The sequence below is a fragment of the Elaeis guineensis genome, chromosome 3, assembly GCF_000442705.2.
Source record: "Elaeis guineensis isolate ETL-2024a chromosome 3, EG11, whole genome shotgun sequence".
NCBI lineage: Eukaryota > Viridiplantae > Streptophyta > Magnoliopsida > Arecales > Arecaceae > Elaeis > Elaeis guineensis.
In genome coordinates this window covers 114,538,298-114,553,819 of record NC_025995.2, presented here as the reverse complement: position 1 = coordinate 114,553,819, position 15,522 = coordinate 114,538,298, and the positions used below count along the sequence as shown (strand labels likewise).

The 15,522-nt window shown below is 38.9% G+C and overlaps 1 protein-coding gene across 4 annotated transcripts; it reads right to left on the bottom strand.

The window, feature by feature from the left end:
• Window positions 1-2,563: 2,563 nt before the first annotated feature.
• LOC105040742 (ubiquitin-conjugating enzyme E2 10) lies at window positions 2,564-15,236 on the bottom strand. Of its 4 annotated transcripts, XM_019849245.3 has the most exons (6): window positions 15,077-15,233; window positions 14,905-14,983; window positions 13,978-14,028; window positions 7,998-8,125; window positions 3,613-3,717; window positions 2,564-2,829 (listed from the first exon to the last, which is right to left on the bottom strand). In XM_019849245.3, the coding sequence occupies exons 2-6, from the start codon at window positions 14,972-14,974 to the stop codon at window positions 2,686-2,688; spliced, it is 498 nt and encodes a 165-aa protein (XP_019704804.1). In that variant the 5' UTR covers window positions 14,975-14,983; window positions 15,077-15,233; the 3' UTR covers window positions 2,564-2,685. The 4 variants fall into 4 exon arrangements, with proteins under 4 accessions (XP_019704804.1, XP_019704805.1, XP_010915711.1 ...); XM_019849246.3 differs by lacking the exon at window positions 3,613-3,717 and having other exon boundaries at window positions 15,077-15,236; XM_010917409.4 differs by lacking the exon at window positions 13,978-14,028 and having other exon boundaries at window positions 15,077-15,231.
• Window positions 15,237-15,522: the final 286 nt, after the last annotated feature.

Below are 15,522 nucleotides of genomic sequence, written 5' to 3'. Positions count from 1 at the left end.
CGAAGAAGTATATCAAAATATACCCATCCATAAAGGTTGAGACTTAAGGCATACCAATTATTTTAATTTTACAGTTTCAATTAATTTAATTCTAAAATTATTAATAATATTTTATTTTTTTTGTTATATTAAATTAAAAAAAGATATGAAAATTATTATAAGCGACGGACTTACCATCGCTATTTATTGTCGCTAATATTTTATTAATGATGATTTTTTCCACCATCGCTAATAATAGTCTTCAGCATCTACCTTTTTTTCGATGGCTTATTGGCGATAGTATTCTGACGATAATAGTATCAGCGATGGTATTTCAGACATTAGCGGCGGTATTTAGTTACCACTAATGATTAATTTTCTTATAGTGAGTTTAATTTTATTTTTAAAATTAAATCAAAAATTTTCAAATATGCCTAGCGAGAGGAGAGGCGTCGGCTAGATCATCAGAGGAGGGGGCAGCAGTGATGGAGGCGAAGAAGGAGAGGTTGATGTCAACGTAAAAGTGGGGGCCATTGCCAAAGATGATGAGGGCACGAGCGAAGGGGATGCGATCGAGGGCCGTGAGGGTATGAGGGAGTTCAGAGAAGGAGAGGGTGGGAGCCACCAGAGGAGGGGGGTAGAGGCATGGATTTTGCATGATTTTTTTTTAAAAGATAATTTTGTTCAAAATTTTTTTATAATATTACAAAATAAGTGGTAATTTAGATAGCCACTTTTTCTACGGGCAATCTAGATTATTTCATGAAAAGCAATCTAGATAGCTATCCAAAAAATATACCAAACACACTAATCTAATGAGCTTATTTTAAATTATCGACAATCTGCAACCAAATACAATTTGAATAGGTTACCCGCTGTCAAACACCACCCTAGATTTATGGTTGGGCTGCGCAACGATGAAATGCTGTACAAAACAGTCAACTTGCTTTTAAAAAGCACCAAGCAGACATCATGGAGCACCGAACGTGTTTGCAGCTAAAATCTCTTCCAAATAGAAGATTTTTGATCATCATGCCAGATTAGTGGATGATCAATCATGCAGCGGTGTCAAACATATAATCTTAGGATTTATGTACTCGTACATGAACCTGAACAGAAGTCTAGAGATTAAAATGTGTCACAAAGGTAATAGGATTATAGAGATACATCCCCATCAAAAATTTTCTAGATTTTGTTCGTTAAGAACAAAAAAATTGAAAAATGTAGAGAAACGAAGATTCTTCGGGGACATGAAATGGGAGGGGTCGCCGGTTATCATTACGGTTAGAGATACGGAACTTCCAGGTGATCCACAAAACTGTTTGACCTACTGGAAAGGTGTAGGGGAAAAAGGAAGGTCAAAGAAAGTACACTCAAGGCCCATCTTTCAGTGGCCCTTCGGCCTGCTCTCGATGGCTCGACTATCAAGACTACGTACAGCTCCATCACCTTGTTTGTTTTTTTTTGGTTAACCGAGCACCTTGGTTGGGATGAGCCTTTTTGGCGGGGCAAAAGGTCAGAGGTACGAAGGAGAGAGCTTAAACACTATGATATCTCAGTGTCACAGCCATGACCTCACGCGGAGAGAGAGCATCTGGAATTTCCGATCACTTGGCATTCGAAGTCCACACAAAGACAGAGAATCCTTTCATCTGAAAAAAATGCAGCAACTTACCAAAAAAAAAGCAGCAAAAATACCACGCGTTCATCCTCATAGAATATGCTTCTTCTAGGCTTCGACGATGGACCTTATATCCACGATGACATGTAAAAAGGACTTGGCGTCCGCTCATCAGCATGGAATGTGAGACTTGTAGGCTTCATAAAGGATCCAAACTCTAAGATGCATACGTATATCGCTTGGCCAGGTGGATGATGAGAGTACCAGACGTCCGACATCAATCAGACAGGGTCAGTTCAATAAAGAGGAACCCGTGTCGGAAAGAGGAATTATCCTGAACCGACTAAATATCTAAAAACTTTAAACCAGAGACCGCGCATCTCCCATGGTCCCCTAGGTGGCGTTGGCTTCCCTGTATATATGAACAAATTTAAACACTGTAATCTCAAACACTCAAAATTCTCCTCACAAGTCACAAAGATGAGGTCTGTACAAATGCTGACCTCAATTATAACGATAACGATAATAATACATAATGATCATACATCATCCCACTGTAACCCCAAAAAGTGTAACCATAATAATGCAAGTCACGAAACCAACTCCACTGAAGGATGGATGGTGTGCAACAGACTTGCGAGTGGCTAGCGAACTTCCACGCTACTCTAATGAAGGTTCAATAATATTAAGTCAGATCATATGCCAAGCCTCTTCAAGAAGGTTCTTCTCCCCCTCACTACGGTCCATGCCACATCAACAAGTCTCAATGATAAATTTCTCTGACAGCTACAAAACGTAGCGACATTTCGCAATGTAAATAGGGCAAAATCCAAGCCCTCATTTACATGCACCTTTACACTATAAATACCCACCAGCGTTTTCGAAGGCTTAATTTAACGCAGAATAAGTATGGAAGAAGAAACTAACAGAGGTCCAAATATCAAATTCCCATGCAAACAAAAGGAACAAATAAGTATTCTCTTCGTTTTGTGCATTGCATAAAGGAGGCTTTCCTGGTCCTTCAGTGGATAAAACATAAGTGATACAGAGGAAAACAGCCTTGATGATCTCCACTCTCTGTATGGCTAACCCATTGCATATTTCTGGGTCCAGCTCCTCGCGGTAGTCTCATACTTGTTCCTATCCGTCTTGTACATATGTGCAATCTCTGGAACCAACGGATCATCGGGGTTTGGGTCTGTCAACAGAGAACAGATTGAAAGCAGTACCTGAAAGTAGCAAATATGAATAACCATATCAACATTCATGGCATCATTGGATTAGTTCAGCTGGTTAGATGATGTTTGGTTTTAGAATGCCATTCTAAAGCGGACCAATGTGAGCTGCAAAGGGGTCTCTTTTCAATGCTAGCAAATCTTATCGCTCTGTCAGGGCACTTTCCTGAAAATATCATCAAAGCTGGGTGGTGGAAGCTGAACCAGGGGAATTGGATTAGCAACCATCACTAGTTTCTAGGATAAGGTAAATCACATTGGAAAAAGTTTTTCTTATCCCCAAAAACTACGATTAATTGCTTGTCTGGCTGGCCAAACACTGTCAAACCCTCCCACTTCCACCGTATTTTCTGAATAAGGGACCTGCTGGATGATCTTATCGGACGCCATGATACACAAAGATCTATATAAAAATAAAAAAAGCAGCCTTGAGAATTATAGATGCCATTACAGGCATGCTACGTGATATGTGCGTACCTGTCCATGAATACTGGTTGAGATCAGATATGCGTGGACTCCTACCAGCTTATCAGATAAAAGGGAGACACAGGAAAGAATATAAAGAATGAAACAAGAAATGACAATCCAACAGGCAACAAGAGGGAAATCTGACAAATATTTGGGAAATCTAGGACTTAAGTATAATACCATTCAAATACCAGTAAAATATAATGGCACAAGGATATTATAGGAGCACTATCCTAGTCTTATTCTGATGAAGCTGTAGTCCTGTCTGGATGTAAAACAACTAGAAACCATGGAAGAAAAGACAAAAACCTTGGAAATGGTTAATGCAGGGCTCCATTGCTCCTTCAATATGTCAAGGCAAATGCTTCCATTGCTGTTAATATTGGGATGGAAGACCTTTGTCCTGAATGCTACCTGTGCAATCTCCACAAGTGAGACTCAAGGAATCACAGCGATCAATTTTAAACATTCAGTTCGTGACCATGACTTATATTACATCACAACTGTGCCACACAACAGTTAACAAATTCACCTTAGTAAAATATCAAATTTCAAAGCACACGATCAAACAAGTTATCCCTAATCATAGAAAGGATGCAAGATATCGTTGCTTAGATATATTATTTAAGGCTCTTTCCCTTTTCTTTTCTTTGTTACTTATTTTGCATAACGAATATAGTGTATTCTGCGGTAAGGCTGTAGTTAGCTCACACTGAAGGTGGAGAGTTCATATTGATTAAAGGGCCATCATCATTTTATGAAATTATACAATTATAGTAGTAAATTGTAATACCTGAATAGCTTGGATTTGGTTATTAAAGAGGGACCAGATTATATGCCTATAAGAGTTTCCTGTTTCATTTGTGATCCATCATTTATCAACCTCTCGCTATGCAATTCGAGACATCATTCTCAAGATACACCTATGGCAATACCTTGCGCAACTGCTTCATGAAAGCAAGAAAGAGAATATTTCTTGTTTAGGCAACAGATCTCAATTTACCAAATGCTGAGGCTGACCAAGGTTCATCCTCAAAGACCGACTTCCAAACCAGTTAAATACCTGTGTCAGTGTTCATGTCTTGAATGATCATGTAAAGGTAATTGCCTGTTGACTACAACACCATAACCAGCAAAATATAGAATTCCCACCATTGACTTCCTGCTTTGATGATATGTTTGTTCCATGAAGGTTCGACATTTTTCAGAGTTATATCCCCAGTAAATTTTGCCTATGGAAGAAAGATTCCATGATCATTTCATGCCAACCACTGAAGTACTTCACTAACCTTCAAAAAGGTAAAGACTTTTCCGTCTGCAGCTTTTTTTTAAGAGTTATTTTCATTTTGCTTCAAAAGGTATGCAACAAGGAAGCTTCAATCTCAATCTGAAAGCACACAACCATCTAAATATGCACATGCAAGTGCTCTGTGAGGAATCACAACTAGGCAAAAAATGCAACTCTAGTTGCCATGGTTATTGTCTTGGCTATATTAAAAGTTTTTTTTTTTTTTGGTGAAAAGGAAGGCGGCTATATTAAAAGTAATAACAAATGCTTTTCAACTTGTAGAGAAGAAATTAAGTAATGGTGAAATGAGCAAAATAATAAGCATTTCCACACAAGGTGGACGATAGTTAGCATGCCTGCATATGAGCTAATGCTGTCCAGTCCATCTGTGGCATCCTTAATCACCCCACTGGACTAGCACAACACTGCTTATAGTTAAGTTTAATAATTACCAAAGAAACAAATAAAAGGGACATCCAAAGCACTTCTCTACCAACAGTTGATTGACAATATCCACATTCAACTCCACAATGAATCTATGCACCTCGTGCAGGAGTGATATGGCCTGTTAGTTGTCATACTTCAATCACATGAACCAATGAATCAAGCAACAAGATCTAAGTCACCTATTGAGGTTAAGCTTTATACAACTGGCAACATGGGGAAATCAACATACGTCTAGTAAACATAACCTTCAGGTAAAGGTCAGCGACACTAATCAGTGTCAAGGAGACTAGCCTAGAAGAATGATCTAAACAAAGGATGATGTACACTATACTTTCTAATTTTTCCTCATATATCTATTTTTCTTGTAGATTTTCCCATGAGGGAATCATTTCAGGAATCAGGATGATGCCTCCTCAAAGGATGATGTTTTTGTATAACAGTGGCATTTCCATTAGCATATGAAGGTGAAAACCAAAAGTATTGAAGCGTCTTGCAACAAAAAATCCTGATTCCCTTTCTAATCCACAGGCAACGGGGATGGTCGAAGTCATACCCACTACAAAACAGATAAATAGAGGAAGTAGGTGCCAGGATATCTATTCTGCAACCATGTACTTATATATGCATTATCAAGGCAGGGAATTAGATTCACAAAACATTCTATTTCCTTAAAAAAGGCATACTTAGAAAATCAATACATATTGGTCCGCTAACAATGAAAGGAAGATGAAACAAAATGGAAAAAAAAAATGAGGGTAGTATATTAGAATTGGACTATACATCAAAATAGAGGCAAATCTATCAGTAACAAATCTATCATACTCATTTTGCTCTACTTAGTACATAATATTCCAAATTGGTTTCTACAGCTACAACATTCAATAAAAGAATTTGACAGATAGAATTGTCAGAGATCATCTATGGAGGACTTTTCTAAATTAGTTTGATATGACAATGAAAATATAGAACAATAATATATGATATAAAAGAGTTTGATTTTCAATTATTTGAGCAGATTTTAAAATATTCATAACCTTATTTTCTTATAAACATGATTTAGATAATGCAGGAAAAGCTATGAATTTGGTTGATATTTAGAAATTTAAGGACAAATTTCAACCAAATTTTGCAGAATTGTGAACTTTGCTGCTCACTGATCACTTTTCTATAACCTGAGCAAGAATAGAAAGGTCTGCAAGAAGTTTCAAGGCAATACATCCATTCAAAGTTTTCAAAACCGTCCCGAATCAGACGGTTCGGGTGTGCCGAATCACACCCGAACCGGACCGATAAAGAACTGGGACGGTTCCGGCTTGGAAAACAACACGCGCTAGTGCCGAGAGAGAAAGAGAGGAAGAGAGAGAGAGGAGGAGAGAGAGCAGACGCCGTCGGAAGCCGTCGGTGGTCCGCTGCAGCCGTCGGAGGGTCGCAGAAGCCTCCGTGGCTCGACCATCACCCAATAGGACTTTTAAACAAGCAAGAAAGAGAGGGAGGCGACGTATCGGAGGGAAGCACAGTCGGCGGACGGGCCACCGGAGCTTGATGGGTGGCCGTCGGGGACAACGAGCAGCGAAAACTGCGGGGACAAATGCATGACCGCGGAACAGAGGCTACCGCCCCTATTCATTCATCATCTTTTTTTTAAAAAGGACGATGAATAGTGAAGTTGGCACTCAATTTACTGGCATCACTAAACTTTTTTTAAAAAAAATTCAAAAATAGTGAAGCCAGCCCTGAATTTATCGGCCTCACTTAAGTGAAGTCAGCAATTAAGTAAAGCAGACAAACCCATTGCCGGCTTCATATTGTTTCGGATTTTTTAAAAAAAAACTCCTGAAACAGGGGCGTCGCCCCTGTTTCATGCCCGAGGCGCCGCACGCGTGGACCGCGCGCCGTCTAACGGCCAGCCAGAGGCCGTCCGATAGCCTCTTCGATGGCTTCCCCTCCCTCCTTTTCTTTTTTCCTCCCTCCCTCTCTATTTCTCTCTCTTTTCCTCCTGATTCGCTTCCTTTCCATGTGTCGGTTCGCGCCAGTCCAATCCGATACATACCCGTACCACCGGCCAATCGATACATACCTGTACCACCAGCCAACCGATACATACCCGTACCACCGGCCGGCTGGCATGAATTCCAATATCGAGTCCGTGAACCTTGCATTCATTGAATAAAAGGTCTTGATATAATCCTCTAGTGCTGTAAAAAAGAGTAGCCCAGTGAGCTATAAACAAGCAAGTTGCACAAGAGAGTCATAATACCACAACCACATCAAAGCCTTGAGGCTATATCATGGAGAACCTTTTTTGGCCTCCAAAAAGAAAAAGAAAAAGAAAATCTACTCACAATTTTCACCTTGTAATCCACCTAAACGATATCTACCCACTACCTTAAGAATAATAATCTTCATATATGCTTGTTAAAGGGACTCAACTTATAAAGACTGATCCCTGAAGTGCTCGACTCCAAAGCTAACTGCTCAAAGGTCTCTCAAAGTGGCAATTCAACTCCTCACAATAATAAAAAAATAATAATACCAACAAACCCCAAATCATCTATCATTGAACCTCTCAAAGGACAATGAAGCATAAGCATAGATTACAACATGTTATACATACCAGTGAAAAGCACAAGATGGCACTAAGAACAATGTAAATCAAGGACAAAACAAGTCACAGTTGCTAATGAAAACCAGATCCAGAAATAAGCTTGTATCTACAATTAGTTTAGTTAATTAAGCCAATACCAACATGGGACAATGCGATAAGTTTAGTTACTGACATATGGGATTGAAGACAGATCAGTTCAAATAATATACAAATTTATTTGACAAATTACAGTCTTCAAAACTTAAAAAAAAAAAAGAAAAAAAGAAAAAGAACAAAAAGAAAGGTATTTTAGAGAAACATGATATAAACAAGAAGCTTCATTTCATTATATCAAAATTATCAGTGTTTCAGTACCTTAGGTGGCTTGAATGGATAGTCTGGAGGGAAGTGGATGGTAACTAGAAAGACGCCCCCAGCATAAGGACTATCTGGCGGACCCATAATTGTTGCTTGCCAGTGAAACATATCTTCTGCCACAGGTCCTGTTAAAGGCATAAACATACAATTTATACCAGAAACAATTACAAATTGCTTTCACCACAAAAACATGATTCAGTATGTTGACTTGAACAGCAAACAAGAACAGCTTCAGCAGCAAGTTATATTAACTTATTCTCAACTCACTTTTGCTATACTAGTGGATTTATCACGTAACAGGATAGAAAGAAGTATTTGATTGCCATCAAGGTCCATGGTGATAGAATTTTCAAAAGAATTTGTGACAAAATTGGTGAAGGAAGAGGCTTTATCTCTCCGGAAATGTTTTAATTCATGGTATATTTTTTGAACCGCCAAGGAGCAAGTCGGCATTTTGGACACAAAAACCAGGTTTACACCTTGCTTAGGATTCTTGGGAAACGCAGCAGCTTCCTACAGATAAATACTCAGATGTGACCTACTGCACTGGAGTCCAATTTTTTTTTTGCTGCATGTATAAATGAAAATTACATCTAGAAACATTTCATAGAAATGCAATTCTGCCTCTTACATGGTATTCTGCATTACAAATAAGAGCAAATCCAATTTCAACCTATCATACTGATATTAGAATCGAAGATGACTATATTGACAAAATCTCAAATTTCGTGAGCCTTTACATTTCTAACACAAAGCATGATTTTTGCACATGCAAGCACATTAAAGACTACAATTTTGGTGCCATGTGTATTCAATAGTTCATGAACTGCTTCTAATTTGCAGCATTTGTTCTCCATCAACATGTAAGATTGCCAAAAATATATTAAAACACAAGCCATAAGTCATACAAATTGTCATTTATCAGAAAGATATGCATGGTGTGACTGTGGCAAGAGATAGCATTGTCAATACTCTGGAGTCTGGAAAACTCGATGGAGCACTCACAATTTTATGGACAAAATTTTATGTTTGGGGGCATGGATGACTCTGGCCTACATGGAGAACTGGATACTTACTACCATGAATAAATTGATACGAGAAGTTTTCATGTAGACAACCTGGTATCCTTGACAACTTCAAGAAGCCAAAAACAGAATGTTGTCCTTTATGATATTGATTGCTTTCATCAGATATTTTCCTAAGAACCAACATCAGTGACCACCCAGCTTTGATACAAAACCATACAAAAAACTAACAAGCAAGGTGCTCCAGTCTCATTTGCAGAGAAAAATTTATGCCAAGACCTGCTTCATTAGAAACCATGCCCAAAGGGGGAAGATCCGTATTTCTGTATTTTTGTCTGTGTATTCGAGTTATGGTGTTCCTTGGTAGGCCTATGAGAATCTAATCCAACAATGGTTTGAAGAGAGCCAAATTATCTAGAACATAAACTATGTATGATCTCAAATGTTAATTCTAATGGCAACTTTGTCTGGCAAAGTGGGCACACATCACAAGGATCCTTTTATGTGCTAGTGTTTAGGGGATGAGGACTGGTTGTCGCAGTATAAGATTGCGACCTCAGTGAGACAACAAAGGAGAAGCAGCTCAAAAACAGATCACTGTAGTACATGCACGCATATAGCTCAGGAGAGAGCTTATAAAAGTCCCTAAAAATCAACAAAACAAAGCCAATAATGCAAAAGCCGGAAGAGGAAACGGTAGCATGCTTAAGACAAAGGCACACTAATATAAGAAGTGGAACCATCACAAACCTGACTCAGATCAGAATGCGTCACAAGTTAAAATATGCAGCAAGAGGTATGGCCTGAGGTTGACTGCAGTGGCCTCTAAGACGGCAACAGAACTTGGAAGGAACATTTACCTTAGAGGAATGCATTTAGTTATAGAATTTGCATGAAGGAATTCATTTCCAAGGAGGCCCGATGTGAAAGGACAACTTAAAGAAGAGGAACCTCTCAGAACTACAACACCATAATCAAGATTTGCCGACTCGAAACCAGAATTTCGTGCCAGCCAGCCGGTGGTACAAGTTGGCATGCCTCCATACTGGGCTACAACTGACATGAAAATGAGAGAGAACAGGGGAGGAAGACAGAGAAAAGAGGGGGGAGGGATGCCGACGGTGGCCATCGAAGGGCCGTCGAGGCCTCCGGAACTCCATGGTCCTCTACGAAAGAAGATTAGAGAAAGAGATATAGAGAGATGGGGGGAGGGAGAGAAATGGAGGGAGCGGAAGGCACCAGAGACTGCTAGAAGGCCACAGTATGATCGTCATGGCCATTGAATAGCCGAAATCAACCCGCATATGTCACGGGTTTGACATAGGGGCGACCCAACTCTGATCATTCCTTTTTTTTCTTTTTTAATGCAATGCACAATGAAGCCGGCAATGAGTTTGCGGCTTCACTTAATCGGATAGCTGCCATGACTGCTGGATGGCCGAAATAAACCCTGCAGACACCGCGGGTTCGAAACGAGAACGGCCCATCCCTATTCATCGTATTTTTTTTAACATGATGCATGGTAAAGCCAGCAATGGCTTTTAACGTTTTTAACACTCATGTTCAAAACCCATAGCTAGCTCCACTATGCATCGCATTAAAAAAAATGAATTAAGTAAAGCTAGCAAATTGTGTTTAAAAAAATGATGAATAGGGGTGGGTCGCCTCTGTTTCGAACCAGTGTCGATTTCGGCCATCTGATGGCCATGACGACCCCTTGACAGCCCTCCGACTGCCTCCCCGCTGCCTTCCCCTCTCTCCATTTCTCTACCTCCCCCCTCTCTATCTGTCTGTCTCTCTACTCCCCTCACATGGAGGATTGTGAAGCCTCGAAGACCTCGACGAGCCACCACCAGTCTTTCTCTCTCCTTACCTCTCCTCTCTCTCTTCTCCTCTCTTTCCTTCTCTCTCGCTCCGTTTTCACCAGCATTCTAAATTGAATGTCCGAACCACACCGATTGGCCATCGATACAGTTCGACGCACCTCAAACCATCTGGTTCGGGGCGGTTTGGCATTCCCTGTTTATAATCTAATGTGCATTTCAAGTGTTTCAATACTGGCAGTCCTTTGAAAGGCAATAAATCAAGAAAGACATGCTAAGGCATCAAACATAAACCAAAAAATATATCATTAGTGGGCACAGGTTGGCCTCTAAGATAGATAACATAGCGAACATAAGCAAAAGCACAGCCCTTCAAGACTTGTGGAACTGGCAAAAAGTTTAATCCCATTAAACATGCATCAATATTTGGTTATTTAGTTTCAACAGAACTAAAAAAGAGCAAGTTAAAATATCAAAATAAAAATGTGAAGTGTCACAAGTATAATATGAAATCCCTACATACAAATCTGCACTTGCCACACCTCCTTTTGCAACAAGGTGTATGAAATTATAGTCAGCTAGAGAAAGATAAATGAACTCCATAACTATGTCAGCAATCTCATCAAACAGAGAGGAAAGTTTTCAAATAGGCTTATCACCTCCACCCCATCCAAAAAAAATATCTTACTTCAACCTAAGCAATAAGAAGCATTAAAGACTATACACATTTCCTTACCCCAAAAATGGTGTCTTTCCTCTAATTCACAAGAAGTAGCCACATCAATCCAAAAGATCATAATTATGATACGATGTTATCATTCCTTGAATCTTCATCTATCGTGAGGTGCTTGGATCCCCAAAGAAGCATCCATTTTAAACTTAAGTCTCCACGAAGGAGGTGGTATAACAACTGTTAGGTAACATTCAATACTGCTCGAAGATCTCTAATGATGAAGTGAATCTGGTCCTGACCCACAATATCAGTACAGAGAGAGGCAATTACAGTATTTTGATTCTCCAATCATTCCAAGAGTGCTTGGATTTCCAAAAGAGAGGGGAGACCACAATTGTTTGATGATGCTCCACATTGCTTGAAGAACTCTAGAATGCAGTGACTCTGGTTAATGGCAAACTGAAAGGTTTAGCTTCTTAAAAGATAATGAGCATTCATATCTTGGTTCCCTCTTAGGTTCCTTGAAAAAGGATCAAATCAATGGCATGAAGCATCCCTCCATTCTCTCCTTCCAAGACCCTCAAAAAAGAACCAAAAACCAACAATCTCTTCTGATACTCCCTAGCTACACACTTGCCATTAAGCAACAACAGAGAGCTTACAGAAGCAAGTCCATAAATCCATAAACTCAACGAAATAGGCAATCATATCTCAGGCTGCTATACTTTATCATTCACATTAAAGAATTAACAAACAGATTTCAAATCTGCTTCTGTAATAGGTGCCCTTTTGTAACCCCTCATGCTCCTATAAATGGCTTTAACCTCCAGACATTTTCCATATACAACAGTAAGATCACTTATATAAGAATCTTCTAAATAATATTTCACATCCAATTCATCCTCCTGTTCCAATGGAGTTAAAGGACACTTTAAACTATAGAATTTCACCAAGACCCCAAGTAAAGAACATTTTAAACTATAGAATTTCACAGCGCCCGGAAGTCCGAATAATATATTTTATCAAATACGAGCTTTTGACAATAAAGACGAATCAAATTATTCAAGTAGAGTCTTTCATAACATATTAATGAGATAGACCTACACTGCAAGTTTTTCATGTCATAAATAAAATAAATACTCAAAAAATCTGTTGGGCATCTGGGGACTCACATCCCTTAGAACCTATGCAGCATGCATCATAATATCTAAAAGGATGTAAAAACATAAAGACTGAACTTCAACCACTGCCAAGTTATGGTTAATCGGAAGAGACTACGCCATGCCTGAATTAGAGATTTTATTCTGGTATGCTCTGACTTGTAGCATATCACCAAAATGCTGCTCAACAGCAGAATAAAAAACTCATCTCAATAGAAGAGTAGCTTATGCCAATAAATACTCCAAAATTACAGACCTAATTGCACAAACAATCAACTGCTGCTACAAGAATGGAAGGTGATCATACATATTGCCTGACTAGGATTTAAAAGGATATGACTAGTTTGGGTGATTTTTTTTACCGCTTGAATTACGAACATCATTTGTTATCAGATCAATTACAATGACTAAATACATTAAATCAGGCGGAATTGTTAATAAATGTATACAAGACAGTCATCTCAAGATTAATTTGTTTTTCTTGTAATTTTGCATGCCTCACATTAAAAAAAAATTAAAAGAAAAAAAGAAAAAGTCAAACTTATTTTTGCACAAACGGCATGGAGGGGGTTGAAGGAGAGTAGATAGAGGTGCGAGAGCAATGAAGCAGTTAAAAATGATAGTAAGCAGGGGTTCTACTAGTCTTTCACCAATAGATGCCATTTGATGACTTATTTTTTCAGTCTTCACGTATCTTTATAAGAAATAATATATATAATATATGACAAATATAAAAAAAATACAGCAACATTAACAGAATGGACAGTGATCCAGGTTTTCATCTCAGCTGAGTGTCTGTTTCTATTGATATTAGGCACTCATCAATACCATGCCCTTGATCAACATAAATCAATATATCCCAAGACACAAAAAATATGAATATAATGATCTAGAATTTGTTACCATCTTATAATCAATACCTTAATAAGATAGTTGATCTTGGTGTTACTATATTGGCCAATATTCCAATATATAATGCCAGAGGTCTCAGATTATCTTCTTTTGTCAGAATTTTCTGGCATTATATCTCAGCCAGGATAAACCAGGATCTTGGTTCCTCTATGGCTTGGCCACCACCATGATGACCATGGTGTCAGAATTAAAAAAACTTAAGAAACATGTTCTCTATATGTATTTTTCTATCAAATACAAGGATTTTTACCCAAATGATGTCTTCTCTAAATGCAACCTCCCTCAAAAGGCGCACATATATCTTAATGAGAATGACAGAAAGACAATCTTGGCTCATGTACATTGCTGCTGCATTGCAAGAATGAAACATACAGCATGTGGTACCTTTATTTAAATTGCTAGGCAATTTTTGAAACCATACAATTTTTTTCCAACCTGAAACACCATAAAGAGACAAATAAGTGAAGGAGAGAAGGTTCCAGACTGCAGGAACAAATATGGCTAATGTGTTAATGTTATAGAATTATACCTTTTCTAAAAATGGGATGATTAAATGTAAGCCTGCCAAGAAAAGCACGCTATATCCACGAAGGCATAATATCATATTTGGATCCCACAATTGGTATTTGGTAAGTGCTTGACATTACTCCTGATGGAGAGTAGCTCAAAATAACAGTAGGTACATCTCATGTACACCAACTTTGACATACAAAACTATAGTATTACCCGATATCTCGTTAAAATATCCATGTAACTCACAGAATTGCCCCCCTAAATTCATCCTACACATCACATGACTCCTTCAATCCTCAGGGGAAAAATAAACGTTTTCCCCGTGGAGAAAATTTGATCGCAATATCGACTGCATGAAAAGATTATGTAACATCAGAAAACATATCATGCCCAAAAGAAAAATTTGGCCATCGCTTCAGTTCGATCACAAGATCAACTACGTGAACAGCTTGGGGAAAAATCTTCATTTGAGCAAATTCAGTCACAAGGTTGACCACTAACCCATAGGAAACATTTTTTTTCCCATCGGTCGAATTCAATCACAACATCAACTGCATAAAAAGATAAATAACATTTAAGATCACCCTGCGCTCTGCCGACCGCCTTTCATAGAAGGAAAACATCTCATTAAAGGTCTTATTTTCCACATTCGAACCTAAAATCCAAGGATTTCACAAGAAGATCAAACAAGACTTGGATTTCAAGAATCCAGATCTAAAATCGAACCGATCTGTGGAACCAGACAAAAAAGAAACGATCGCCTAAAGGATGGGAAATCAGAGTCAAGATCCGACATACCTGCGCTGCAAGACGTGGGTGGATCTTTCTGGAGATCCTTCAGTTCCTTCAAGATCCTCTTTGAAGCCATGGCCGAAGACTGCAATCCCTCAACGTCCAACGCCGATTCAATGATTAGAAGCAGAGCAAAGAAAAAATCGACACGACAAAGAGAGAGGGGGAGAGATAATACCGGGGGTAGTTCTTGGACCCTCTTCTCCAAACGCGGCTCGGCGAGAAATCGGAGAAAGAAACAAAGAAACGAGGGGGAGGAGTTTTATATAGTGGTGGTGGAGGATATACCGTATACGATGATTAAATAAAATAAATAGAAACGGAGAGGAATCTCTATCTGCCGACCAGGGTAATAATGGCGACATGGTTGTTGCTGATGATAAGGATGAACGGCAGGCATGGGTTTGACGGGGCCCTTTCTAATACTCGATTTCTTTATAAATTATAGTACTGGCATGACCACTGACCGAGACGGATCACTTTTTACCCGGGCCATTCGTGCAACAGATTAAGAGTTTCGCCACTGGTCCCTGGCTATCAGCCCGTATGTACCGTCCATTACCTGTTTTGCCCGGAACTCCGTAATCATAAGACTTGATAATAATATATACATATAATAATTAT

Coding starts and splice junctions, on each gene's coding strand:
- LOC105040742 (XM_019849245.3), bottom strand. CDS start 14,974: ATGGCTTCAAAGAGGATCTTGAAGGAACTGAAGGATCTCCAGAAAGAT. Junction 3,718..7,997: donor ATCCATTCAAGCCACCTAAG/GTACTGAAACAC, acceptor GAGATTGCACAG/GTAGCATTCAGGACAAAGGT. Junction 2,830..3,612: donor CTGCATTAACCATTTCCAAG/GTTTTTGTCTTT, acceptor TGCTACTTTCAG/GTACTGCTTTCAATCTGTTC.